This window comes from Podarcis vaucheri, assembly GCF_965113315.1.
Source record: "Podarcis vaucheri genome assembly, chromosome: 7".
Lineage (NCBI taxonomy): Eukaryota > Metazoa > Chordata > Lepidosauria > Squamata > Lacertidae > Podarcis > Podarcis vaucheri.
In genome coordinates this window covers 71,550,532-71,577,016 of record NC_138765.1, presented here as the reverse complement: position 1 = coordinate 71,577,016, position 26,485 = coordinate 71,550,532, and the positions used below count along the sequence as shown (strand labels likewise).

At 48.5% G+C, this 26,485-nt stretch overlaps 1 protein-coding gene across 2 annotated transcripts in view; it reads right to left on the bottom strand.

The window, feature by feature from the left end:
* Positions 1–26,485, bottom strand: part of WNT4 (Wnt family member 4) — a 51,487-nt gene that overhangs the window by 2,337 nt on the left and 22,665 nt on the right. For both annotated transcript variants that reach the window (XM_082230415.1, XM_082230416.1), the window contains exons 2-4: positions 8,488–8,723; positions 2,154–2,285; positions 129–271 (exon numbers count right to left, since the gene is read on the bottom strand). In XM_082230415.1, the coding sequence (XP_082086541.1) occupies positions 129–271; positions 2,154–2,285; positions 8,488–8,723 (511 nt within the window). The remainder of the gene's footprint in view (positions 1–128; positions 272–2,153; positions 2,286–8,487; positions 8,724–26,485) is intronic.

Here is a 26,485-nt window from a genome sequence, read left to right as displayed (position 1 = left end):
ATTCAAGTTTCTCTCTGCAGGTTTAAGGGCTAGAAACTTGTTCTCTTTCAAAAGCCAGCAAGCACAGGAAGCAGTGTGTGGCTGCCCCACACCCCGGGAAGCAAGATGCACAAGCCTTCTGCTCTTACCTTCCTCCCGGCTTCATTGTTATGAAGGTTCATGAGCGCCCTGCTGGAGGAAGCCCCTTTGCTCCTCTCCCTGACGTCAACGAAGGACTGAGAGAAGGCCACTCCGTAGGCAATGTTGTCGGAACAACCGGACCACTGGAAGCCTAGAGCAAGGAGGCGAAGGAAAACAAAGGGCAGCACTTACGTGGGGAGGACAGCATGACTCATTCCACAGTGCTGCAGCCCAATGGCAAGAGAGGGACTCCCTCCCTCTTTCTCCTCTGGGAGGCTACGGGGCAGGGGTGGGGGAACTCAAATGTGCCCCCCCAGGCCTCTATCTGGCCCTCAGGACTCCCCCAGGCAACATCTCCTGTCGTCAGGAGATGCCCCATAGAGGCCTTGCTCTGTGCACACCTTGATGCTTTTGCCTGTCTTGAATGTGTCCTTGAATTGTGACACTGCCCCTTGCATGCCAAGGGGTGATGGAAGTTGCAGTCCACCAACAGCTGGTGAACCAGGTTTGAGAAAAGCTCATCTATGCCAACAATGGCCTTCCAGATGACGATGATAATTTTATCATTTACCGTATTTTTCGCCCCATAGGACGCACTTTTCCCCCTCCAAAAATGAAGGGGAAATGTGTGTGCGTCCTATGGGGCGAATGCAGGCTTCCGCTGAAGCCTGGAGAGCGAGAGGGGTCGGTGCGCACTGACCCCTCTCGCTCTCCAGGCTTCAGGAAGCTCTCCGCAAGCCTGCGGAGCCCGACGAAAACTTCCTCTGGACTCCGCAGGTTTGCGGACAGTTGCCTGCAGCCCGAAGCTCGGGGAGTGCTGTGTTGCACACCCCGGGCTTCGGGCAGTTCTCCGCAAGCCTGCGGAGCCCGGCGCAACTTCCCGCTGGTTCCCTAGGCTTGTGGATAGCAGCCTGTTCTGGGGGCTGGGGTGGGGGAAGCTCGGGTTTCCCCCGCCCTAGCCCTGCGCCTGGGGGGGGGGAATATTTTTTTCCCTTTATTTCCTCCCCAAAAAACTAGGTGCGCCTTATGGGGCGAAAAATACAGTATATGCTGCCCATCTGACTGTGTTGCCCCAGCCACTATGTGTGGCTTCCAGCAAAATACAAAAATACAAAAAAAATCAAACATTAAAAACTTCCCTATTCAGGGTTGCCTTCAGATGTCTTCTAAAAGTCATATAGTTGTTTATCTCCTTGACATCTGACGGGAAGGCGTTCCCCACATGGCGGGCACCACTACCGAGAAGGGCCTCTACTTGGTTCGCTGTAACCTCACAGTGAGGGAACAGCCAGAAGGCCCTTGGAGATGGACCTCCATGTCTGGGCTGAACGATTGGGGTGGAGACCCTCCTTCAGGTATACTGGGCTGAGGCCATTTAGGGCTTTAAAGGTCAGCACCAACACTTTCAATTGTGCTTGGAAATGTATTGAGAGCCAACACAGGTCTTTTAGGACCAGTGTTATAGGGTCCTAGCTGCCGTATTCTGGATTACTTGTAGTTTCCGAGTCACCTTCAAAGGTAGAGCGCATTGCAGATATCCTGGAATTCCAACTCCCACCAGGTCTAGCCAGCATAGTCAGTGGTGAGGGCAGATGGGAGTTGTAGTCCAGTGACATCTGGAGCAGGGAAGTTGGAGAATTACAATGGAGGTGGCAACGGGGGCAGAAATTGCCAATGTTTGCTTATTTTGTCCCATATCCAGAAAGGAAATAAGTTGAGTGAACAATGGCCAGGATCTCCTGCTGCTGTTGCTTTCAGTCTGCAAAACGGCGCGTAATTGCCGTTCCTTTGCACATACAGGGATTGGGGTGGAGTAGCACAACAGCAACACCATTTACATAAGCAGTTACATAATATACGCAATTTGGGCACAGCAGACAACGCAACTTTGGGTGGAATGGAAACAGCTCTGCATGTGACAAACTTGGCGCAGAGCAGAAAACGTCCTGACGTCCCTGCTCTGGAGGGCTGTCGGCCGCCCAGCCCTTCAGTGGTCCTGCCTCCACCCCCTGAACTCCCACTCATGTACTTACCCTGAGGGCTGACCCCATGGACCGTGCGGTCGCACCCGCATTTGTCGAGTTCCCCGCTGCTGCATGCCCTCGTCACGGCAAAGGCAACACCAGCGGAGGAAATTGCATACACAAAGGCGGCCTCCCGCGTCCCTGGTGGAGAAAGCAGAGAAGAAGAATAGCATTGTGGCATTGGAAAGGGACCCAAGGTATCGTCTAGTCCAGGCTTCCTCAGACTCATCCCTCCAGATGTTTTGAGACTGCAATTCCCAACATCCCTGACCACCGGTCCTGCTAGCTAGGGATCATGGGAGCTGTAGGCCAAAAACATCTGGAGGGCTGAGTTTGAGGAAGCCTGATCTAGTTCAACCCCCAAAAGAGGCATGAGTTAGTGCATAACCTGTGCTTGGGTGAGTGGAACTCAGCAGTGTTTTAGGGGACAAACCTACATGTTGCACGGATCTGGCCAAATGGCTCATTGCTCTGCACAAGCCCTTCACCAACCTGCTGCCCTCCAGATGTGTCGTACTGATAGGAGCTGTAGACCAGAACATCTGGAGGACAGCAAGCTGGTGAAAGCTGTTTGTTCTGCACAAAACCTGCTTGTTTATCTGCTTATCTCTCTGCTTGCTGTTCATCTTTGCATTGCTGTTGTTGGGAGAAAGATCCACAGCCCCCTTCTGAAAACAAAACAAAGCATGGCGAGCAATGGAGATGCACAGAGATGCAGTCCGTGGGTAAAACTGAGGTTTATTTATTTACTTAACCTCAGTTTTACCCACGGACTGCATCTCTGTGCAAGGAAGACCATCTTCAGGTGAATCGCTCCTAAAAGCAATTGGCCCCTTAATGAACAAACAAACAACAACAACAAATTTTTACCCTGCACACTCTGGGTGGCTCCTAACAGAATATTAAAAACACAATAAAACATCAAACATTAAAAACTTCCATAAACAGGGCTTGCCATGGGCCCCAAATTCTTAGGAAGGCAAATAAAACAAAGTCAACAAATATCAGTATATGGCCAGCTTCTATTAATCATCCAATCACTTTGCTTTTATATCTTCGAAGGAGAGAAATGATGGTGGTAGAATTTTTTATTCCAACACTATAAAAAAAGTGAAACTCTGCACCTGCACACAAATTATTTAGCAACGAAGCAGCAGCCTCAAAATGCAGTTGTATTGTGGAATATTCGTATACAGAGGTTCCTCATTGGCAAAGGAAGTGAACTCTTTATTTCTGAGGCTCATAGTTCATTCATTAGTATTGCAGCATCCCTTGTGAATGAGGGGCAGCTGGGGCTCACCAACCTGGGAAGGTAGCTCACCTGGGAGAAGGGCAACTCTGATCTGAACCCACGCTGCCTTGTGGGATATCTTCGGGAGAAGAAAAAGCTACGGAATAAACCCGACACAAATCGGGAGTGGACTCCCTAAGATGGTTGGATGGCACCTTGTACGCCTCCTTCCGGCAACTCCTGCAGCCAAGCTGGTGCCAAACATATTGAACTGCTTTCCTTGGGACCACATTAGTGAGACCGAGGGGGGAGGGTCTTGTTGTCTGGGCAGCCCAGGACTTCCACGCTTGCACCCTGGGGAGGTCACTTCGATGTTGCTAACACAGCAGTTTGACTTCACCCAAAGAGGCGCACTCCATCGTCTCTACACCACAAGCCAGTGTGGTGTAGTGGTTAAGAGTGGTAGTCTCGTAATCTGGGGAACTGGGTTCGCGTCTCCGCTCCTCCACATGCAGCTGCTGGGTGACCTTGGGCCAGTCACACTTCTCTGAAGTCTCTCAGCCCCACTCACCTCACAGAGTGTTTGTTGTGGGGGAGGAAGGGAAAGGAGAATGTTAGCCGCTTTGAGACTCCTTCGGGTAGTGATAAAGCGGGATATCAAATCCAAACTCTTCTTCTTCTTCAAGACAGACGGATGTCAACAACAATACCTTGTGAGCTGCTTTTTCATGCTAGCCCCTTTTCGAACCCTAGGTCTGCTTTCACTCCCATCGACCCGGGGTAGGGGTGGGGCAATGCTTTGGGAAACAAGTGTTCTGACAGTTCCTAACTCTGTTCCTTGCTAACTCTTAAACCAGGGGCCAACAAACTTTTTCAGCCTGGTTCTGGTCCACTGTCCCTCAGACCTTGTGGTGGGCTGGACTATATTTTATTTTTTTGGGGGGGAATGAACAAATTCCTGTGCCCCACAAATAACCCAGAGATGCATTTTAAGTAAAAGGACACATTCTACTCATGTACAGTGGTACCTCGGGTTACATACGCTTCAGGTTACATACTCCGCTAACCCAGAAATAGTACCTCGGGTTAAGAACTTTGCTTCAGGATGAGAACAGAAATCGTGCTCCGGTGGCGCGGCAGCAGCAGGAGGCCCCATTAGCTAAAGTGGAGCTTCAGGTTAAGAACAGTTTCAGGTTAAGAACGGACCTCCGGAACGAATTAAGTACTTAACCCGAGGTACCACTGTAAAAACACACTGATTCCTGGACCGTCCACGGGCCGTATTGAGAAGGCGAATGGGCCGCATTCAGCCCCCGGGCCTTAGTTTGCCTACCCGTGTCTTAAACCTTTCCTTCTCTACCATGGTTCCAGACCCAGCCTGTATGCTTACTTGCTGAGTCAGTATTTGAACCCGTGCGGTTCCAATTAAAGTCTAGCAAGGAAAATTAAACACACACACCCCCGTCCGAAACTCCTCTCAGTAGAGTCCAAACTCCTCTCTAATACTCTTTCTGCTCTGCTCCCAGGCTGGGAACATCTACCAAGCCAGGCTGAGAACTCCTCTTATTGCTTTCTCTCTGAAACTCTGCAAAAGCAGGGGGTGGAGGAAGAGACGAAGAAGAGGTGAAGCTATGTTGGTGGCTGTGTGTGTTCTTCTCGCTACCTCCCCCCCTCGCCCCAGCCACCCTCATGTGGGTAGGTGCATGCGGGTGGAGCTAACGAAAGAGGAATATTGGTTTAGCAGTTCTCAATTATGTCTTGCAACACTCCGTCCCTGCCAAGGGGTGGTTAGACTGGAACAGACCCTTCTGTCTTGGAAGATCCTGGCACAGGCCCCACCGAGAGGCCTTTGCTCCATTCTCACAGCCCCAAACAGCCAGCAGGGAAGGACACAAATGCCCTTGAACACACACACACACACACACACACACACACACACACAAAATCCCAGAGCCTCAACAGGAGAGCGGGGTGTCTGGGAAGGGGGGTGGGTGCAGAGAAATAAAACGTCCCAGCGGTCAGGACGGCTCAGGAACCAGAGACTCAAAGCAACCGAGCGACCTCCGAGTTAATCGAGGTTAATAGCAGGCCTAGAGTCCGTGGGTTTCGCTCTGTGGCCGCCCGAGAGGGAGACGACTTCACTCGATGGTATTTCTGGCATTTCCAGGGCGAAACCTTTGCAAGCAAAATCTGCAGCCCTGCTCTGAAGACGGCCGGAGGAAAGTTAAATAAGGAGGCGCAGCGGTGGCGAGGATGGCAACCTGAGTGTGGGTGGGTAGCTGTAAGGTGGGGGGCAGTTCACAGAGAAGGGCAGAGGCCTCTGGGTTGTTTTTTGTGTTTGTGGTGTGTGTATATAACTGAGCACCTGAAGGATGCCCCCAAACCAATCCCAGACCTTAATCCTGGACATTTGAACCCTTGTACAAATTCATGGGAGGATGAACGGTCTGATTTGGTACCTATCAGCTGTGCCGGTGAAACAGAACCTCCACATCCAGGTGCAATCTACCTTGGAATCCAGAGTGCTGCAAACAAGCGACAGGAGGTGTCTGCCGCCTTTGTGCCCTGCTTGTGAGCCCCTTTCCCAGAGGACCCTGCTTGGCTGCTATATCTAGCGCACCTGAGCTATGAGACTCCTGAGCGGGGGTGGGAGGAGCGCTACCTTGTGGCCCTGCAATGTGTTGCTGGACTCCAATTCCCACTGGCCTCATTCAGCAGGGACAATGGCCGGAGATGCTTGGATATTAATCCTGCCTATCTTCATCTTTGTAATGCATAGGACTCCAGCAAAACTTTGCCAGAAGGAAAGAACAAATGCAGACAGCTGCTGGAGATGTGGAAGTAAAAATGCAAACTTAGTACATATCATGATTAACTGTCCGATGATAAGATCATCTTGGTGCGAGGTGAGGATATATATAGCAAGAGTAATAAAAAGAAATTATTTGGGGGATTTGAATTTAATTCTAAATTATATACCGAAAATGTGGGAGATTAAAAGGGGTAAAAAAAAATGGATGTACCGTGCCATGTTAGAAGCAAAGAAACTTGTTTTGATGAATTGGAAGAGCCGCAAAAAGATCCTATTGAGCACATGGATTGACAATATGGACAGACTAGTTACATATGAACGAATTGCATGGATCAATGGATCAATATGAAGAAATCTGGAAGGAATACTTAAGCGATAAGGTGGAAAGTGGTGGGAAGTAGGGGGAGGAGGTGGGGAAATATTGTCAGAAAGGTGTAGTTATAGGTATATCAGTACTCAAATCTGAATTGTTAAATTGTGTTATTAGTGTTATTGTGGTTTTTGTTGTATGTGGTTTTTGTGGCTGCTGTTTGTACTGAAAAAATGATTAAATAAATTTTTTAAAAAACCTTTGTAATGCATAATGCTGGGCTGGCCGGTTGGTTACATATCCTACGCATTGAATTGCATTATTTATTTATTTATTTTCAAAAAATGATTTTAACTGTGAATCACCACCTTGAAGGCCAGGGGGGGGGGGCGTGGCGCCACGCTTTGGCCCTGAAAGCCTTTATAGAAGTATGCCTCCCTGCAATACGTATAAACTTTCCCCCCAATCTTGCTATGTCCCAGATGTCTGCATCTTTCCTAATCAACCTGCTTCTTTAAAATAGGATAGCTGCTGCTTGAGTTAGACCATTGCTTAGGGCTGGGGGGTATCAGCTTTTCAACACTGCAGTGCATCACCAGTTTGGCGATCTCCACAATGTTGAAAAACAAGATGCATGGGCCTCTGCCCCAGACACAGCAGATGAAACTGCCCTAGTTCTCACCTCAAGCCAGTTTTACCCAGGCTTGTAGCCTGGGACAAATGCAGTTTGTTTGCACTGCTCAGCTGGAGGGAGGGAAGGTCCCCACCCCAGCTGAGATAGCCCCAGTGCTCTCTCTGCTTATGTGTGAGCTGCAAGAGCATCAGGGCTCCTTTAACTGCTCACTGTGAGGAGCAGCAACCGCATTCCCCCCCATTTAGCAGTTTCACAGAGCCCCCACCCTGCAGTTTGTGGGAACCAGCGCAGGGCTGGGGGCTCCTTTAACTGCTCAACTGAGCCAAGGGCAGCTGCACACTCCTCAGCTGAGCAGTTTAAAGATACAGAGGGAGGAACAAGCTGTATCAGCGCCTCACCGATACAGCTTGTTTCTCCCTCTCCGTCGTATGAGGGCAGAGTGTGATGGCGGTTTCACTCAGTGATATATCACTGCTGAAACTGCCGCCACTTCTGAGTCCCTCTGCTAGCAGCGCTGCTGGAGGAAGGAACTCTCGCAGACACTGTTAGCACAGGGAATTGGGAGAGGTGGTGATTTCCCCAGCAATATACAGTGGTACCTCGGGTTACATATGCTTCAGGTTACAGACTCTGCTAACCCAGAAATATTACCTCGGGTTAAGAACTTTGCTTCAGGATAAGAACAGAAATCGTGCTCCAGCAGCGTGGCAGCAGCGGGAGGCCCCATTAGCTAAAGTGGTGCTTCAGGTTAAGAACAGTTTCAGGTTAAGAACGGGCCTCCGGAACGAATTAAGTACTTAACCCGAGGTACCACTGTACTGCTGAGTGAAACCAACATCATGGTCTACTCCTCATACTGGTCCTGGACGATATATTGATGTATCGCCCAGGCCTACCATTGGTCCAGCTATTTCATATTTTCCACACTGACTGTCTGCCGCTCTCCAAGGTTTCTGGCAGGGGACATTTCCAGCCCTACCTGGAAACAACAGGGATTGGCCTCGGAGCCATTGCAAGCAAATCAGGTGCTTTTACAACTGTGCCATGGCCCTTCTATTAATAATAAGCCAAGACACCGGTCCTCGTGATTCTGAGAAAAGCTTGCTTAAATAGGGAGACACCTCACCCCAAGGCAGACCACCAGGCCCATCTAGCTCACCGATTTGCGACGGCTCTCCAGGGTTGTCAAACAGGGGTATCTCCCAGCCTGGGGACTGAACCCAGAACTTTCTGCATGCAAAGGGGAGGCTCTGTCACTGAGCTATGGCCCTCCCACTACCCAGGGAACCTTCTGCATGTGGCCCAACGCACCAAAAGGGGGGACAGGCCACCTCACCAAAAGGGGGGAAACCTCACCTTGTGTCACCACTTTCCCAAAGACTGGCAGGCTGTCCAGCATGGAGCAGTTCCAACGGCGGTTGCGGAACTGGAACTGGCACTCCTCAATGGCCAGCTGTGCCCCCCGGCGCACCGAGTCCATGACCTCCAAGTTCCTCTTGCACATCTGCACCTGCCGCTGGATCAGACCCTTCAGCTTCTCGCAGGTCTCTTCCTCAGAGATACTTCCCACAGAGGACAGCTTTGCCAAATATCTGCTAGGACGATATGGGGATGGGGAGAGAAGGGAGGAGGAACAAGGACAACAATGAAGTGAGCCGTGGATCCCGGTCACCTAACAGCCAACCCAGTAGCCAAGGACCATTGCAATTATTATTTTTTTTGCACTGAGCATGCAGGTTTTAAGAAATGCAAATAGCAGCAGGGGTGTAAAGATCATTTAACCCTTTCCTCCACTGCTGTGGCCCAACGGCTTTGCCTGCAGAAGGTCTCAGGTCTGATCCCTGGAATCACAGAATCACAGAACTGGAAGGGCACCCCAGGGGCCATCTAGCAGAACCCCCAGTAATCTTCATGGAGGAGTGGGATATATATACTCTGAAGCGGGGGCAGAGAACCTTTTCAGCTCCACGGGCTAGGAGCATATCAGGATCGGCCTCCTGAGGCCAAATTTGACAAGTGGGTAGGGCTGCTCAGCTGTCAATCAACTGATGCCCCAAATGACATCAGGTGCAAGGTGCTCTGAAGTCCTCAAGGTGTTTTTTTTTGTTTTTTTTTGCATGGAATCTTGCGAAACTGAGCAGGATTCAAACCCCGGCCCATCAGGTGTTGAGCAAAAAAGGGGTTAAATCCTGATGTGTTGACTGCATGCCCCATCTGTTCCCTAAGGGGAAAAGGTGCACACATCCAATGCAGGGTTTAACCTCCCCCTCCTGCCCATCAGATGGCATCACAAACCAAGTCAGCTGATGGGCAGGCGAGGTTTGTGGTTTCTGACAAATGGCCTCAGGCTTTCCAAGATGGGCCCATGGGATGGAGGTACCCATCCTGCCAAAGGGAGTTCTAGCAATAATGATCAGAATCGCAACAGACAGGAGGGGTACATAACCATTGCTGCAATCCTGATGAAAATCCCTTATTTTACTTTCTTTGTGGGGAGAACCCCCCATTTCTCCCTTCCATATCTGTTGTGATTCTGATAATTATCATTATATCCTCTGCCTCATCTGATGCTCTTTTGCATCCCCCCCCAAAAAAACTTGCACGTTAAATGCAAAGGCACCCATAACGTCACGTCTGCTTTGGCCCCCAACTCTTGTCCAAACAACTTCATTCTCTTTAATATACCACCCATATTTTGCTCAAAGAGCTCCCCATGGTGGCTAGCCACATAAGATCATTCAACACTCTAGTAAAATACATTGGAAATACCCATGAAAAGAAAAAAGAAAAATCCACAAAACAGCAGCAGGAAAACGAAACAGCCGCCGTGGCTACTCCATCTCTGGTCCTGTCTCCAAACGCTTAGTGAAAAGAAACTGCCTCCACCAGCTTTGAAAAGGTTAAAATAAAAGTGAGTCACATACATCACGTTGCCTAAAGAATCCTAGGAACTGTAGTTTACCCCACACAGAGCTACAACCCCCAGCACTCTGATCAGACTACAGTTCCCAGAATTCTTTGGGGCAAATGAGGTGCTCTAAGTGTGCTTGAAATATATGGGGTGTGTGCAGCCATGCAGCCGGCTCACTTTTTGCTGCTTAGTGTGAAAGAACATAGGAAGCTGCCTTAGACGGAGTCATCCTGTTAGTCCATCTAGCCCAGTAATGCCTACACTGACTGGCAGTGGCATGCCAAGGTTTTGGGCAGGGGCCTCACCCAGCTCAGCTAGAGATGCCGGGGATTGAACCTGGGCTTCTTTGGCCTGCAAAGCAGGGCCGTGCCACTGAGAAACAGACTTTCCACACTGCAAATACATGCACGGTGGTACCTTGGTTCTCAAACGCCTTGGCTCCCAAATGCTGAAAACCCGGAAGTAAGTGTTCCAATTTTCAAATGTTTTTCAGAAGCCAAACGTCCGATGCGGCTGTCGGCTATTGTTTCTGGAGCGCCTGCACCAATCAGAAGCTGCGCCTCGGTTTTCGAATATTTCAAAAGTCAAATAGACTTCCAGAACCGATTAAGTTTTGCTCTTTTGCTTTTGCTATTTATTTTGCATTTTTGTTTTTGAGGCTTTTTCGGTTAATTTGTTTTTGTGACTGTGTGGAACCCAGTTTAGCTACTGATTGATTGATTGTGTGACTGCGGAAATGGATAAAAGCCCCCCCCCCCCATTCAAACAATGACTATCATCAGTACAGGTAAGAAATTTTTTTAATTTTCATTTTTTCATCTGCAATACTGTCTTATCTATTTTATAGTACAGTACATTGATTGCTTTCATTTTATGGATCAATGGTCTCGTTAGATAGTAAAACTGATGTCAAATTGCTGTTTTCAGGGTTGTTTTTAAAAGTCTGGAACAGATTACCACTGTATAGAAGTTGACTCAACCGGCAGCTAAATGCTGCCCCCAGGACTTGCAGTGAGGTAGCCTGCTCCACTGCACCCAGGCCAGCAGGCTAACAGGGAATAAAGGCCACACACCTCTGACTTCAGACACCAAGATGCTATTGCCTGTCCACTCCCTGCCAACACCCAGTGCTTGCATTTGCCTAACAGCAGGGCCGGCTCTCCATGGGGATGGGCACCTGACCAGTCACCCCAAAAGGATTTCATCAGCTCCCCACTTAAACCATTACTGTCACAAGAACGAAAGAGAAGTTCTAAAAGCAAAGATTACGATAACTACCCACCAAGGAAGCAGATCCCTGTGAAACCATGACAATTTCTTTTTGACAAATAAAAAGTTGCAAATTGTTTTATTGCATTTTCATTCTGCCATTCCTCCGCATGCCACTGAAAAAGCTCAAGCTGAAATACACAGTTCCTCCCATTTCGTCCTCACAACAATTCTGAGAGGTAGGCGAAGCCCTGAATGTATGACTGGCCCAGCGTCACCTTGGCTGGGCAAGCACTTGAACCCGGATCTCCCTGATGCTAGGATGACCTTTTGCTGATTAGGTCACCCTTGCCTCTCCCCCCTGGGTAACTGTTTCGCGGTACTGCCTGGAGAGGCCTGCCACAATCCTGCACCCTGCTTGCGTGGAAGTAAACCCCACTGAACTCAATGGGACTTACTTCTGAAGAGCTGTGAACAGGATTGCACCATGAGCCAGGAAGTGATGCACTTTGTGGATGTCAGGAATCTCCCCAGCAAATTGCCCTCGCTGCTCTGCTTCCTAATAAATGACTCTGTCATGAAATAAAAAAGGAAGACTGGCACCAACACCATGGCGTTCTTTTAATCTAGGGATGGGGAACCTCACATCTAGGATCCAAATGTGGCCCTACAAACCTCTGTCTGGCCCTTGAGAGTCTCCGCAGGCCACACCCTCTTGCAACCTTGCATTACACTCTTTTGGAGTGTTTTCTGCCTAGTTGGAAAGTGTCCTTCAACTCTCATAATGAAAATATCATCCCCCCCCACCAATCTTCTCCGTCCCTCTTTCTCCCCCCTCTCTTTGCTCCCAATGTCTATGACAATAGTGTCTCATACTGAATGTATACAAACTGAAAGAAAGACACTATGGTTTGAAAGTGGAGACGCAATACAGTGGTACCTCGGGTTAAGTACTTAATTCGTTCCGGAGGTCCGTTCTTAATCTGAAACTGTTTTTAACCTGAAGCGCCCCTTTAGCTAATGGGGCCTCCCGCTGCCGTCGTGCCGCCGGAGCACGATTTCTGTTCTTATCCTGAAGCAAAGTTCTTAACCCGAGGTAATATTTCTGGGTTAGCAGAGTCTGTAACCTGAAGCGTATGTAACCCGAGGTACCACTGTATGTACTTTCTCTTGTTTATTTGTTTGTTTGGTACCACAAATCTTTAATAAAAAAATAATGCTTATTGCTTCCCTGGATCGAGAGGAGGAGTGTGTGTAGAAACTAGCTTAGGTAAAGGTAAAGGGACCATTAGGTCCAGTCACGGACGACTCTGGGGTTGTGGCGCTCATCTCGCTCTATAGGCTGAGGGAGCTAGCGTACAGCTTCCGGGTCATGTGGCCAGCATGGCTAAGCTGCTTCTGGCGAACCAGAGCAGTGCACAGAAATGCCGTTTACCTTCCTGCAGGAGTGGTAGCTATTTATCTACTTGCACTTTGACGTGCTTTTGAACTGCTAGGTTGGCAGGAGCTGGGACCGAACAACGGGAGCTCACCCCGTTGCAGGGATTTGAACCTTCTGATCAGCAAGTCCTAGGCTCTGAGGTTTAACCCACAGCGCCACCGCGTCCCTTAGAAACTAGCTTAGTGTACAGAATAATATTTGCATCCATGGCTCCACCCACTTTGGGCCTCTGCTCCTGCCCACCACTGACTTGTGGCCCTTGAAAGGTTGTGCAGAAAGGGTTGTGGCCCCCGGGCTGAGAAAGGCACCTCAGCCGTTGGCTAGTCAACCCAGTTCACGGGCTTCGTTTTACAAAGCAGAAATAGACCCAAGCTTCCTACTTCCTCTTGCCACGGGATAGTGGCCTGACTCAACTCGAGTTCAAAAAGCTGTTGCAAGAGCTGGATGCTTTTGCAAACACATCACCCAGCTTTGAGCACTGGCCCATCACTATTCAAGAGCTTCTTTTGCTGGTCTTGCCAGCTCCCCTTGTACTTCACCTCTTTGGGTGCTAGAGGGCGCAAGGATCCCTTCCCCGACATCCTGCAGGCCCCAGAAGTCAAGAGGTGTAGCGTTTATGTTCTACCCCAAAGCATGCAAAAGAAATTGTATCTGCACGACACACTCCTGTCCTAGAATGCCATTCCTTAGCATCGCACACTATTCCAAACTGTGCCGCTTTCAGCACTCTGCTGGTTAGGAAGAAATTCAATTCCTTCCACATTTAAAAGCGAAGCTACTGAATTTACACTTTCTGAAACAACACACAAAGAAATGCACACTTATAAATGCACACACCTCCAGACTTTGCAGTGCAGTTCTCCAGCCAGGTAATGAATGCAAAATATATATAGGCAACAGTTAAGTGTGCGTAAAAATGCATATGTTAGTGAAAACGGCATTGGAAAATGCATTGGGCCGCATTCAGCTAAACTGGTGCACTAGTAGAAGCCACAGCAAGGGTTCTTGCTAGTGCGGTGGGGACTTCCCCCCTCCCCTCTCCTCCCCCCACATATCCCCCCAGATCTGCTCTGGAGAGTTAGGAGAAGCCCCAGAACCGCACACAAGGGATTGTTCTGCCTGGCAAGCACAAATACTTGTGCTAATGGAACAACCAGAGGACTATGACACTCAATTCCTCCCATTACATTAGGGGAAATTGCTTTGCAAAACACGTGTATAATTACTCAAGCTTGCATGCAAACATGTGTCCGTTAGGAGGAATCCGAACTGAGCTGTTGACAATTTTTTTGTGAGGACCTCCCCCCCCCCCCGGTCTTTTAATCGCAATCCAGCGTGGAAACATAAAGAATGGAACTTAGCAGCGGAGAATGGGACCTGAAACAGAGAGATTTCACTTATTCCCTAGCTGCTACTGTACACAAGATGTACACATGGGCTTGGAGGTATTCCCTCCTCTCCCTGCCTCCCACCCCCCACCCCCTCAGCCTGGGAGCCTGCTGCTCCCGAGCTCAACAGCTGTCCTTTGTCTCTCCAGAATGGAGAGGGATAGGACTTGCCCTGTCAGGGCTGAGGAGTCACAGTGTATCCAAGGGCTATTAGGAGAAGCCAAAGTGGTGGAGAGCCGGCCAAAGTCAGCAGAGCAAAGGACACTGGCTGCCAGCGCTGGCTGCCACAACCCTCCCTCAGCACGGGCAGCGTTCTGATCACCAGAGGCTCCCTCAAAACCACTTCCCTCCTGAAGGCCAGGCTGAGCTTTTCCTGGCTCCCTGTTCTCTTCACAGAGTCAGGCCTTTCAACCACTGGGCAAGCCAGGAGCAGCTCAAGATTTGGGCAGAAAAATAGAAGGCCCCATATAGTGTGAGGCCCAAGTTACTCGAGAGGCTGCCTTGCTCCTTACAGACCCAGGAGGTGACAGGGGAGAGTCCCTCCTTCGTCCCCTCTGCCACCCCCCCACCCAAGACTGGAAGCCCGCCCAAAGCAGGGCTTTCATTGTGGTTGCCCCCGTATCTCTGATGAGATACGACATGCAGAAGCATTTCAAGACATATTTGTTTGTTCTTTTCAGCAGGCTTTTCCAGGTGGGTGGAAAGGTATTTTCTGTGGTTTGTGCTGATTTTTTAACCAGCCTTTCAATTTGGTTTTTTTTTTGGGGGGGGGGCAATGTTTCCTTAAGGATTTGTAGATGATTTCATGGTGTTTGTGTGGAAGTTGCTTTGAGCCTCATGTAGAAGACTCCTTAAGCTAGTTTATTAATGAGAAGAAAGCTGATTGTCAACAATGCTTGCGTCCATCTGGCACCGTGAGGTTGGCACAGACTGGCAGTGGTCCTCTGGTATTTCAAGCAAAGGACATTCCCAGCCCTGCCTAGAGATGGCCATTGGGGATTGACCCAAGCTCCTTATTCCTGCAAAGCAGATGCCCTTTACCACAGGGTCCCAGCCCCAATTGAAGCCTTTTGCAGACTAACCCACTGGGGACTGGGCACATCCTGTGGGGTCCCTGAGGCCCCAACCACCTACAAATCTCTCTCTCCTCTCTTCCAAGCCAAGCTGGGTGGTGGGGGAAGCAGCCTAAGGAAAGGCCTCTTCCATGTTTGGTTGTGAGAAGAAGCAACTTGGGATGGAATGGGACTAAGCCAGAAGAAGCCTTCAATTGGCAGAGAGCTCAGTCCATCCACCCATCGACACCTCCTGCGCCTTCTGTCTGCCTGACCTGTTTGCTTTAAAAATAAAAATAAAAGTAACTCTTGGGAACCGTTGCTCTTCCTCTTGCAGCCAAACATGGAACAGAGGAATCTGCCTTATATTGAGCCCAGACCACTGGTCCATCTAGCTCTCAGTATCACTCACTGGTTGGTGTCTCTCCAGAATTCCAGACTGGGATTTCTCCCAGTCCTACCTGCAGATGTTGGGGGTTGAAGTTGGGACCTTCTAGACTCGTAGAGTTGGAAGGGATCCTGAGGTCCAATCCCCTGCAATGCAGGTGTCCCTTACGGGGATCGAACCTGCAACCTTGGCATTATCAGCACCACACTCTAACCAGCCGAGCCATTCAGATGCTGCATCCACAGCTCTTCCTCAAACATGCTATGGATTCTCCCCATTCCAAAGCCCACCACCAAACAGTAGCTGTTCTCTGCTGGCTCCAACTATACTCTGAACTGTGCATGGCCCACCCTAGAAATATCTCCATTCCTCGCTCTTGGTGACAGCTTTGTTGACTGTTCCGTAGCCGTAATGCCCACCAGAAGCTGAAGGGGCAGCAGCATTCCATGCACTTCTGACTTCCCTTTCCATAGGGTCCATATCAATCTTCCTGGCTGTCGGAGGCATCAGAAATTTGTCAATTTCACATAAGAATCTGGTGGCCTCTTTTAAGGTGAACATACGGACCAGCCATGCTGAGCCCGTTGCGCACTCTCGAGTTCATCATTACTTACTCCAACTGGCAACAGTTCTCCATGGTCTCAGGTCACCTGCTGCTTGGTCCTTTTAAAAAACTGAGCCTGAAAGACCTTCCTTCTCCAAGTTACAGCGTCTCCAGATGGAGCAGCTTTGATGGGGGCAGGCATGCTTTTCAGTGATATAACTCATTTTTTTCTTGCAAAGGGGTTTCTTTCTTTTTTTGCTGGATATTAGGGATGAAGGAGAAATTCAATTCAGTTTGATATATATATACTTTTGAATTACAGTCATACCTTGGAAGTCGAACAGAATCTATTACGGAAGTCTGTTTGACTTCCAAAACATTCGAAAACCAAAGTGCGGCTTCTGATTGGCTGCAAGAAGCTCCTGCAGCCAATCGGAAGCCGAGGAAAGCCCTGTCGGACATTCGGCTTCCAAAAATAGTTCGCAAACTGGAACAGTCACTTCCAGGTTTCGGGAGCCAAGCTGTTCAAAAACCAAGGTACGACTGCATTATGGATCCACATAGATTAATAAGCAATAGCAAAAATTCAATAATATGCCCAACTAAAGGCAGGCATGGGAAACAAAAACGTATCAAATAATAACACCCCATCTAAAATCATGACAACTGTATTTCTCTAGATGACATAGGGAGGGAATTCAGTTTGCATTTAAAGGCAAACATCTCTAATTTGCACTTTCTGAAATAACACGCAAAGTGTCCCTTGAAACCCACACTTCTCGGGATTTTGCAAGGCAGCTCCCCAGTCCCAAGCAGTGTGTACACAAAAACACCTACTATGGTAATGTGTGCCTATAGAGGCCTATATTCATGGGGGGAAACACATTGCATTAGGAGAAATTGCTTTGCAATTAGGCAAAATTGCGCACAAAAAAATTGCGTCTCTCAGCAGAAATTCGCACTGTAATGCCGGTGTTTTCTCACAGTTTTAAAAAAATGCAAACAGAGATGGAAATGTGGAAAACTGACCTTAAGAGTGGGGGAAATGAGAAAGAGAAAGAAGTCAAAGTGGACAGTTTTGCCCATCCATACTATATATGCACCATCAGCAAGCAGTCACAAGACTGGACCTTTGGAATGCCAAAACCTGGCTCACGGCTCTTTCGGCAGTCCTTTTCTGCCCATGACCAACCTGTTGGAAATCCCAGATGCCCCCTATTGCCCAGATGGGGAACTGCAGCCTTCTAGACATAGTTGGACTAGCCAGCATGGCCAATGTATGACCAAAGATGCTGGAAATTGTAGGCCAAATGACACCTAGTGTGCCATGGATCCCCACCCCCCACTAGATGTCCTACACCCTCTGCAGTCCCTTTCCCAAGACCATGTTGCAAGCAGCATAAGATATTCCCAGTGGCAGCAGTAAGAGCTGCCAGGGAAGCATGAGAGAATTCCAGTTGGCAAAGGACGAGAGCGCCCGTTCAAAGGCTCAAGATATTTCCCAGATCTTTCCAGATGATGGGAGCATCCGAAACTCAAGCGGAGGAGGAGCCCTTTCAAACGTTTCCAAAACAGATTCTCCCGATAAGAACCTTCCCAAACAAACACTTATTGCGGCTCCAGAGGATGAAAATGAAGATAAGGCGTGTGGTTTCAGCGATAGAGTGGAGCGTCATGGCATCGGCTCTAGAAATACTGCTGCCAGATGTTGCTCCTTGCAGCTCTCACACCAGTCCCAGGGCCTCTCCTGGACTCCGCAAAAATGTCTTAAATAGGTGCCCCAGAGACTCTAATGATATCCCAGTCGCGGACCTAAATAGCCTTACGTTTAACTCATCTGGTCACCATAGATGACCAAGGATTCTCTGAAGGCATAGTGTATATTGAGCATGGAAACCAGCCTTGTAAATTTAACCTGCAAAAGTTACTAGCCCATAACCCACCCACCCCTTTTATTGATTTATTAACAAGTGCAAAAATAACAAAGAACCCAAAATTTAAACTACAAAGCGCCATCGCCTGGAAGGATGAAAGTACAAAGATCCAGCACAGCTCCTATGGGAGAATAAACTCATACAAAACTTCCCTTTACAAATATAAAAAATAAAAGTATTATCCATTATTATTGAGAATAAAGTTTCTATGTAGTTAGAGAAGGTTCTGTATAGGCTTAGAAGAGCTGGACATCTAAGCCATATTCATTAGCTTCAGCGGGACTACTCTGAGTAAGACTAGCATTTCCCGCAACCCTTAAAACCCATTGCACAAACTTTTAAATATAAATATCCATGCTGTTGACATGATCTACGAGTTTTATGACATTTATATGCCCTCATCTTAGCCAAAAGGGCTCTCAGAGCAGCTTGCAGAAATCAGTTCTCTCAGGCTGACAATTTAAAAAGACACAGCACACAAGGAAAAAGGAATGGAAGGGAGGAGGAAGCAAGGAAGCGTTGGCCCAAGTTCTTAAAGTTACAGTTCTTACAACACAAGACTTCACACTGCAAGTACTTATTTATATAATTTAAATGAGTGCCATTGTTTTTTGCAGCTATTCCCGTATAAATATAAAGCAACTGTTGTGTGAATGGTCCAGTATAATTTTTACTGTTTTGATGACATGTTGCAGAATGCACCCGCAAAAACAAAGCCCAGTATGAAGAGACTCACAAATCAATCCCCCCTGAAGTATTTCCCCTTTGAATGAAAAACAAGCAGTGCAGCGAGAATTACAGCGGACTTAAGTCTTAGGGTAGACCCATTGCAATTGGTGAACCTAAGTTAGAACCACAGAACTGTAAAGTTGGGTCCATGCAATGCAGGTTAGTTATGACCACTGATTTCAGTGGGTCTACTCTGAGTTAAAAAAAAAGAAAGAGGGGCGTGGGTGGCGCTGTGATCTAAACCACCGGGCCTAGGACTTGCCCATCAGAAGGTCAGCGGTTTGAATCCCCGTGATGGGGTGAGCTCCCGTTGCTCAGCCCCAGCTCCTGCCAACTTAGCAGTTTGAAAGCACGTCAAAGTGCAAGTAGCTAAATAGGTACCACTCTGGCAGGAAGGTAAACAGTGTTTCCATGCGCTGCTCTGGTTCACCAGAAGTGGCTTAGTCATGCTGGCCACATGACCCGGAAGCTGTACGCCGGCTCCCTCGACCAATAAAGCAAGATGAGCGCTGCAACCCCAGAGTTGTCTGCGACTGGACCTAACGGTCAGGGGTCCCTTTACCTTTACTCTGGGTAACCCTAGCACCAGATGCAACTCTGAGTTCCTTGCATGTTCTAGAAACAAGCGTAACCTGCAGTGAGCTTTCAGCCATGTGGCAAAAGTAATGTAAGGGGGTGGAGAATAGCTTTTGCAGGTCAGTTAAGATCTGGTGCTTATGCAGGTAGGAGCAGTTAAAGTAGGATTGTGTGGTGGGGAGGGAGAAGAGAGGAGAAATAAATTGCAGAGAAAAGAAGAGAGATTTTCAGGGGAACATTGTTTTGAGAGCAAAGTCGGTTAGTTCCCTCTAGGCCGAATTCGCTCACGCCAATGGGGGGGGGGGGAAAGAATGCGAGCAGCGACACGTCCTGTGAGCTTTTCGCTGTCTGACAGCTTGACAGGTTCTCCTCCCTTTCTTTACGGACAACAAACAAAATAAATGTTCTGCGGCTTCTCAGGTTTAGGAGAGTCCAAACAGAGAGAGGGAGGGAGAGAGAGAAAGCATCCCTTTCGCCGTTGGAAGCCAACTGCTGGGGCACGTGTCTTGGCACAGAACTGAACGGGAGCGTTCTCACTCAGGTTTCCGTCTCGCGCAGGTTTCCATCTGTGCAGGGCAGGCCTGGCACCAGCACCCAGCAGCACTTGAGGGGACCCCAAGCCAGTCCCTCAGCAGGAATCGCCAGCACCGACGCCTATTCTAGGCATCTTGCTTGGCAGTGGTAACGGCGGCAGCCAGCCATTTAATTTCCCCACAATGGCCTAGAGCAACAACAATGCATCAGGCACACCAGGGCATTGTGGGAAATTAAAATGGCGGCCCTCGGGGGCCAAGGGCTCCCTCAAACCTGGGGCAAGCCCTAGCAGCTATTTAATTTCCCCACATGACCTAGAGCAACAACAATGGATCAGGCACACCAGGGCATTGTGGGAAATTTAAATGGTGGCCTTCAGGGGCCAAGGGCTCCCTCAAACCTGGGGCCAGCCCTAGCAAATGCCCAAGTCTCCTCTAGATTCCACTGCCTTTAACACTAATCTCCTGAGTCACCCTCTCTTGACTCGAAGCTGGTTATCTCACTCATTCCTTCTATCCCAACTTTCCTTCAAGGAAATGGTGTGCATGGCTCTCCCTGCTTTGATCCTCGCATCAACCCCCAAGCCCAAGCAACTGGCTCACGTTCTGCCAATGAGCTATGTGGAGGAGTGGGGATTTGAACCCAGTTCTCTCCAGTTATAGCCCCACACTCTTAACCACTCTGCCAATCTTTCCACCCAGTCTGGTGCCCTCCTTCAGATGCTTTGGACTGCAGCTCCCAGCATCTCTGACCGTGGGCCATACTGGCTGATGGAAGTTGCAGCTCAAAACATCTGAAGGACATCAAGCCAGAGAAAGTTGCACTATGTGGTAATGCCTTGTTCAGGGTTATTGTAAGGTCTATGAGATCATCAGAGGGCAGGACCCAGAAACCAATGGATTCAAATGACAAGAAAGGAGATTCTGGCTAAACATTAGGAAGAACCTTCTGACCATAAGAGCTGCTTGACAGTGGAATAGACTTTCTCGGAAGGTGGTAGACTCTCCTTCCATGGAGTTTTTAAAGCAGAGGTTGGTTGACCATCTGCCAGGGACTCTTTAGCCGTGATTCCTGCATTGCAGAGGGTTGGACTAAGATGGCCCTTGGGTTCCCTTCCAACCCAACAATTCCACGATTCTGTTTGTCAAGAACAGGCATAGGCAAACTCGGCCCTCCAGATGTTTTGAGACTACAACTCCCATCGTCCCTGACCACTGGCTAGGGATGATGGGAGTTGTAGTCCCAAAACATCTGCCTATGCCTGGTCAAGAAACTATGGGATCGATATGGATTGTGGCTAACATGGTGTGGACGAGGCTTCAAAAGCTAGCAAATTGAGCACACTGGATATGGAGTATGTGGTTCGTGGACGTGACCTGATTCTGCCACCACCATTTGCAACTTTGCACAGCACAGTGGGGGGCACAGCTGTACGAATCCTCAACACAGGATCTGGTCACGTGGCACAATAAATCTATTGATTTATTGGTTTGCTTGTTGCTTGTGCTTGTTACAGGGAACCAGGCAGAGGGCCGTCTCAGTAGTGGCGCCCGCCCTGTGGAACGCCCTCCCATCAGATGTCAAGGAAATAAACAACTATCTGACTTTTAGAAGACATCTGAAGGCAGCCCTGTTTAGGGAAGTTTTTAATGTTTGATGTTCTATCGTGTTTTTCATATTCTCTTGGGAGCCACCTGGAGTGGTTGGGGAAACCCAGCCAGAAGAGTGGGATATAAATTTTAAAAATATTATTATGTGGCACAAGACTCCATGGGCATGCTTTTGAATCAAGAAGCTTGGATGGTGAATGAGGCCCTCATCCACCACGAAAGATTTACTCTGCCCAAAGCATCTTAAGACACTGCTCAGCCACTGCTATTCCAAAGAGCGACTCCGACATGCTTGGGTTACTCATTATCAGACCAGAAAAACGCCAAGAGGCTCCCCCACAGACAGAAACATCTCATCAGTTTAAACAGAAACCCAGAGTCCCATTTACATTCACAACTCCGAGCTTCTCTTTGCAACCATCGTAATTTAATACCTAAAAGGTAATCTCAGTCCCATATATATTAGTCACTGCATTCTAGGAGACAACTTCTGCAGATACATTTTTATCAGGAAGACCGTTCCATACGATATAGGAACGGGGCCTTCAGTGTGGTGGCCCCCATCTCTTGGGACACCTGTTAAATATTAGATGGATGATGTCTCTATTCTCTTTTCGGCACCTGCTAAAGACCTTCCTCATTCAAGAAGACTTTCAAGAAGATATTTTGATCCTAATCCACATCTGTACTGGAACTGTTTTTAATTGTATTTTTATGTGGGACTCTTTCTTTCTTTCTCTTTCTTTCTTTCTTTCTTTTAGTTGTTTGATTGTATTGTTTTATTAGTGATGTGTATGCCACCCTGGGCTCCTTTGGGAGGAAGGGAGAGATATAAATTTAATGAAGAAGCAAACAAACTCTAAAGCGCTCTCAAAATCAAGGGTGGTTGGGTGACCACAGGCAGTTCATAATCATAATTATAAATCCAAAATATTGGCAAGCAGTTGCTATTAAGCTGCTTCAGTAGGAGCTTCCACATGCAAGTGTGGACTAGGACCTGGGTTAGACTCCCCACTCAGCCATGAATCTCACTGGGTGGTGTTGGGTCAGTCGCTGGCCTCTCAACCTAACCCACCTTACAGGGTCGTTGTGGGAATCAATCGAGGAGTGGGACAAACCTAAATGAAATATACTCTGGGGCAGAAGACAGATTGGGAGCTACTGCTTCGTGACTTGCCACAGAATGGTGATTTCTTCTTCCTAAACCTTCATATCAGACAAACATTACGTAAACATGTCATCAGTGGAGGTTTGCGTCATAATGCACAGGACTGCGTTATTTTGCAAACAAGAAAGAAAGTGCAGCCTTTCAGTACAGGTTTCGTGAAATGCAGGGATGACAAAAGTCTAAAAATTTATAAAGGACATAAAAACCCCTTTTGAATTCCAACTATTTGCTCAAGGTGATAAAAAGAATGACAAATATGAAATTGGTCTCTTGAAATGAAATGGGTGTAAAAGGGCTGGGAGTTCAGGTCAGTTCAGGTACTGAAACAACTTCTGAGGCTCAAAATGTGCTCCAACGAAGCACTCAGCTCTTTAATTCTAACTACATGTCTTTTGCACGTGGCTCCAGGTGGTTCTGGTAAAATAAAAAAATTCAAACCAAACCATTTCCCACAACTCTGAAATCTACCCACCTCTGCTTAAAGGACTGACTCGGTCACGAGACAGGTCTAAGCCCTGAGGTGCTTACATATAGATCTGGGGCTTGACAGAGAGAGCACTAAACCCATTAGAATTAAATGGCATCAAATGCAGCTTTCGGAACTGCACTTTTAAAAATGATTGCCTAGCAGCCCTTAGCGCAGAGAGGCAATCTGTAAACCTCAAAATATCAAGGGAAAAAACAAAAAATATCAGGGGTGTTTCCTTTGACTCAATTGCACCCGCCAAGCTGTGTGTTCCTGGAACGCCGCCAAAATCCAGGTTGCTGGTTTGCTAGGTGAGTCGGCGGCGGGGGGTGCTGCCTGCCAGCTAACCTCTGATCATCGAGCGAGACCTCTTCTCCGCTTGGAGTTCCCGCCAAGCCAGGGCTGCAGAGAAGTTGCTGCCAACTCCGAAGAGGAGCCCTGCCTACTCCCAGCTAAGCCCAAGAGCTTCTGCTGGGAGGAGAAAAGGATCCCTTAAACCCACTCTTGTTTTTCTTGCAACACTAAAATTAGCTGCTTGCAGGACTCAACAGAGGGGGAAAATTCCTGTAGAGTTAAGTGGTAGCTTTTCTCCGGCTTTACCCTGCTGGAGCCTGCCTCCCCCTGCTCCCTGCTTCCCAGGTCATTTGCCCTACCAGTATAACCAGACTATTGTCTACATAGGGGAGGGGGAATCATTTTTTTCAAAAAAAGCCTCTTCGTCACCTATGGGTGCTGAAAAGACAGTGCATCAGAGAACAGCTACAAATATGTTGCAAGCCCGTGCTATTCAAACAACAACAGCCCACAGTTCAGTGTTAGGGCATCTGCTTTGCATGCCGAAGGTCCTACATTCAATTCCTAGCATCTACAGGTAAGGATTGCCCCATGCCTGAGAGCTGAGATAGAGTCAGTGTAAATGGTAAAGGTAAAGGGGCCCCTGACCATTAGGTTCAGTCTCGGACGACTCTAGGGTTGCAGCACTCATCTCGCTTTATTGGCCGAGGGAGCCGGCGTACAGCTTCCGGGTCGTGGCCAGCATGACGAAGCCGCTTCTGGTGAACCAGAGCAGCGCACGGAAATGCCGTTTACCTTCCCGCTGGAGTGGTACCTATGTATCTACTTGCACTTTGACGTGTTTTCAAACTGCTAGGTTGGCAAGAGCAGGGACCAAGCAACGGGAGCTCACCCCATTGCGGAGATTTGAACCGCTGACCTTCTGATTGGCAAGCCCTAGGCTCTGTGGTTTAACCCACAGTGCCACCCGTGTCCCTAGAGTCAGTGTAGACAGTGCTAAACTAGCTGGATGTTTGTTTGATGCAGTCCAAGGCAGCTTACTTTGTTCTTATGTCTTAACCCCAGTTCTAAGCAGAACCGCATGGCTCTACGCTTAAATAAAATTGCAATCCCACACCAAGAGAAGCTGAATTGCGACACTCTTCTTAAAGTTGGTAGAGCATGAGACTCTTAATCTCAGGGTTGTGGGTTCGAGCCCCACATTGGGCCAAAGATTGCTGGGGGCTGGACTATATGACACTTGTGGTCCCTTCCAACTATATGCTTCAAACTGGGTCCAAACCCCTACTCAGCTGGGAAGCAAGCTCTCTGTTGTTTCAGACAGGCACTGCCTCTGTAGTCTCTTGGGCACCTGTTGAAGACAGGCTTGTTCTTTCAACAAGCCTTCTGAAGGGGAGGTTTTAAAAATATATCCCAATGTATATGCATTTTTAGGACTGTTTTTATATATGCAATTCTTGCATTTCATAGGAAGCGATTCATAAATCGTAGAGTTGGATGGGCCACCGATGGGCATCAAGTCCAGCCCCCTGCAATGCAGGAATCTCAACTAGATCACACATGAGAGATGGCCATCCAACCTCTGCTTAAAAACCTCTGAGGAAGGAGAGTCCACAACCACCTGGGGGAGAACATCCCACTGTTGAACAGCTCTTACTTTCAGAAAGTTCTTCCTGATGTTTAGTCAAAATTTCCTTTTTTTGTTACTTGAAGCCATTGGTTCAAGCCTACCCTCCAGAGCAGGAGAAAACAAGCTTGCTCCATCTTCTATGAGACAGCCCTTCAGATATTTGAAGATGGCTATCACATCTCCCTCTTTTCCAGGCTAAACATACCCAACTCCCTCAACTGAGTCACCTTGATCGCTCTCCTCTGTACAAGTTCCAGCTTCTCAATACCCTTCTTAAATTTTGGCACCCAGAACTGGACATAGTATTCCAGGTGTGGTCTGACCAAGGCAGAACAGAGTGGGACTGTTGCTTCCCTTGATCTGGACAATAGATGGATGAAAATTAAAACAGAAATGGAACCATAAGAACAGCCTGGGTTCTGGATCATCCCATTGACCTATCTCACTGCAGCCTATCAGGTGCCACGACGGGGAGCCAGAAGCCCATTCTATTCCCCTTGCAGTACAACGAGGGGAGCTGGCTGCCCAGGTAACAATGTTTTCCGAGCATGCCCAGGCCAGAAAAACATTGCACAAACCTGCTGTCCCTCCTCTGCAGACACTGTATCTCCCATACAGACAGTCCTCGGGCCATCTGTGTAAGAAAAACATTTACACAAAAACATCCAATCCGCTTAGCAACCGAAGAGCTGCTGCCTGGGCTCTTCTCTAAAGTCAAGTCTTTGCCCCCAGGGTTGCTTCGCCACACACGCACTCTCGTAAAAAATAAGAGGCGAGGTGGTGGCACCACACCCTCGACCCAGCCCGAGGTGCCACAAACCCCTGTCCTGCGGTGCCCTTTCCAAGGCCAGGGAGGAACCAGAATGGGTGGCAAGCACCTCTCCGGAATAAGACAGTAACGGCCCTGCAGGATTGAGCCAGTGGCCCATCTAAGTCCAGCATACTTCTCTCACAGTGGCCAACCAGATACCTCAAGCCAGACCCAAGGGCAGCAGCAGCAACTCTCTCCACCTGCAATTCCCAGAAGCTCATATTCAGAAGCACCCTACCCTGTCTCTGGGTAGTACCCTGCCTTGTGGGTAGTAGCCATTGATAATCTTACCCTTCAGGATCCAATTTGGTGGCCATCCCTGCCACTTGTGGGAGCCGAGATTTTTGGCTGTGCATCTTCTCGACTGTACAAATCAATTGCCCAGAACAAGGGGGCGGGGAATCCTTTTTGCTCCGCCGAGCAAGCCAACTGCGACAGATGGGACAACCCACCTGTCAATCATATGTCCTTATTGACATGTCCTGCCCCAACCTGGTCAAACTCTAGTGCACAGGGTTCCTGCTGTAGCTCTGGATTTCTGCCATCAAGCAGTCTGTTTAACTTACAAGGCTGCTCTCCCCCCGAAAAAACAACAACAAAACCCTCTATATTGGTGGGGGAAGGCTCAAGACGTCTTTGGCTTTTCCACCTCTGTCCCCCAAAAGCCAT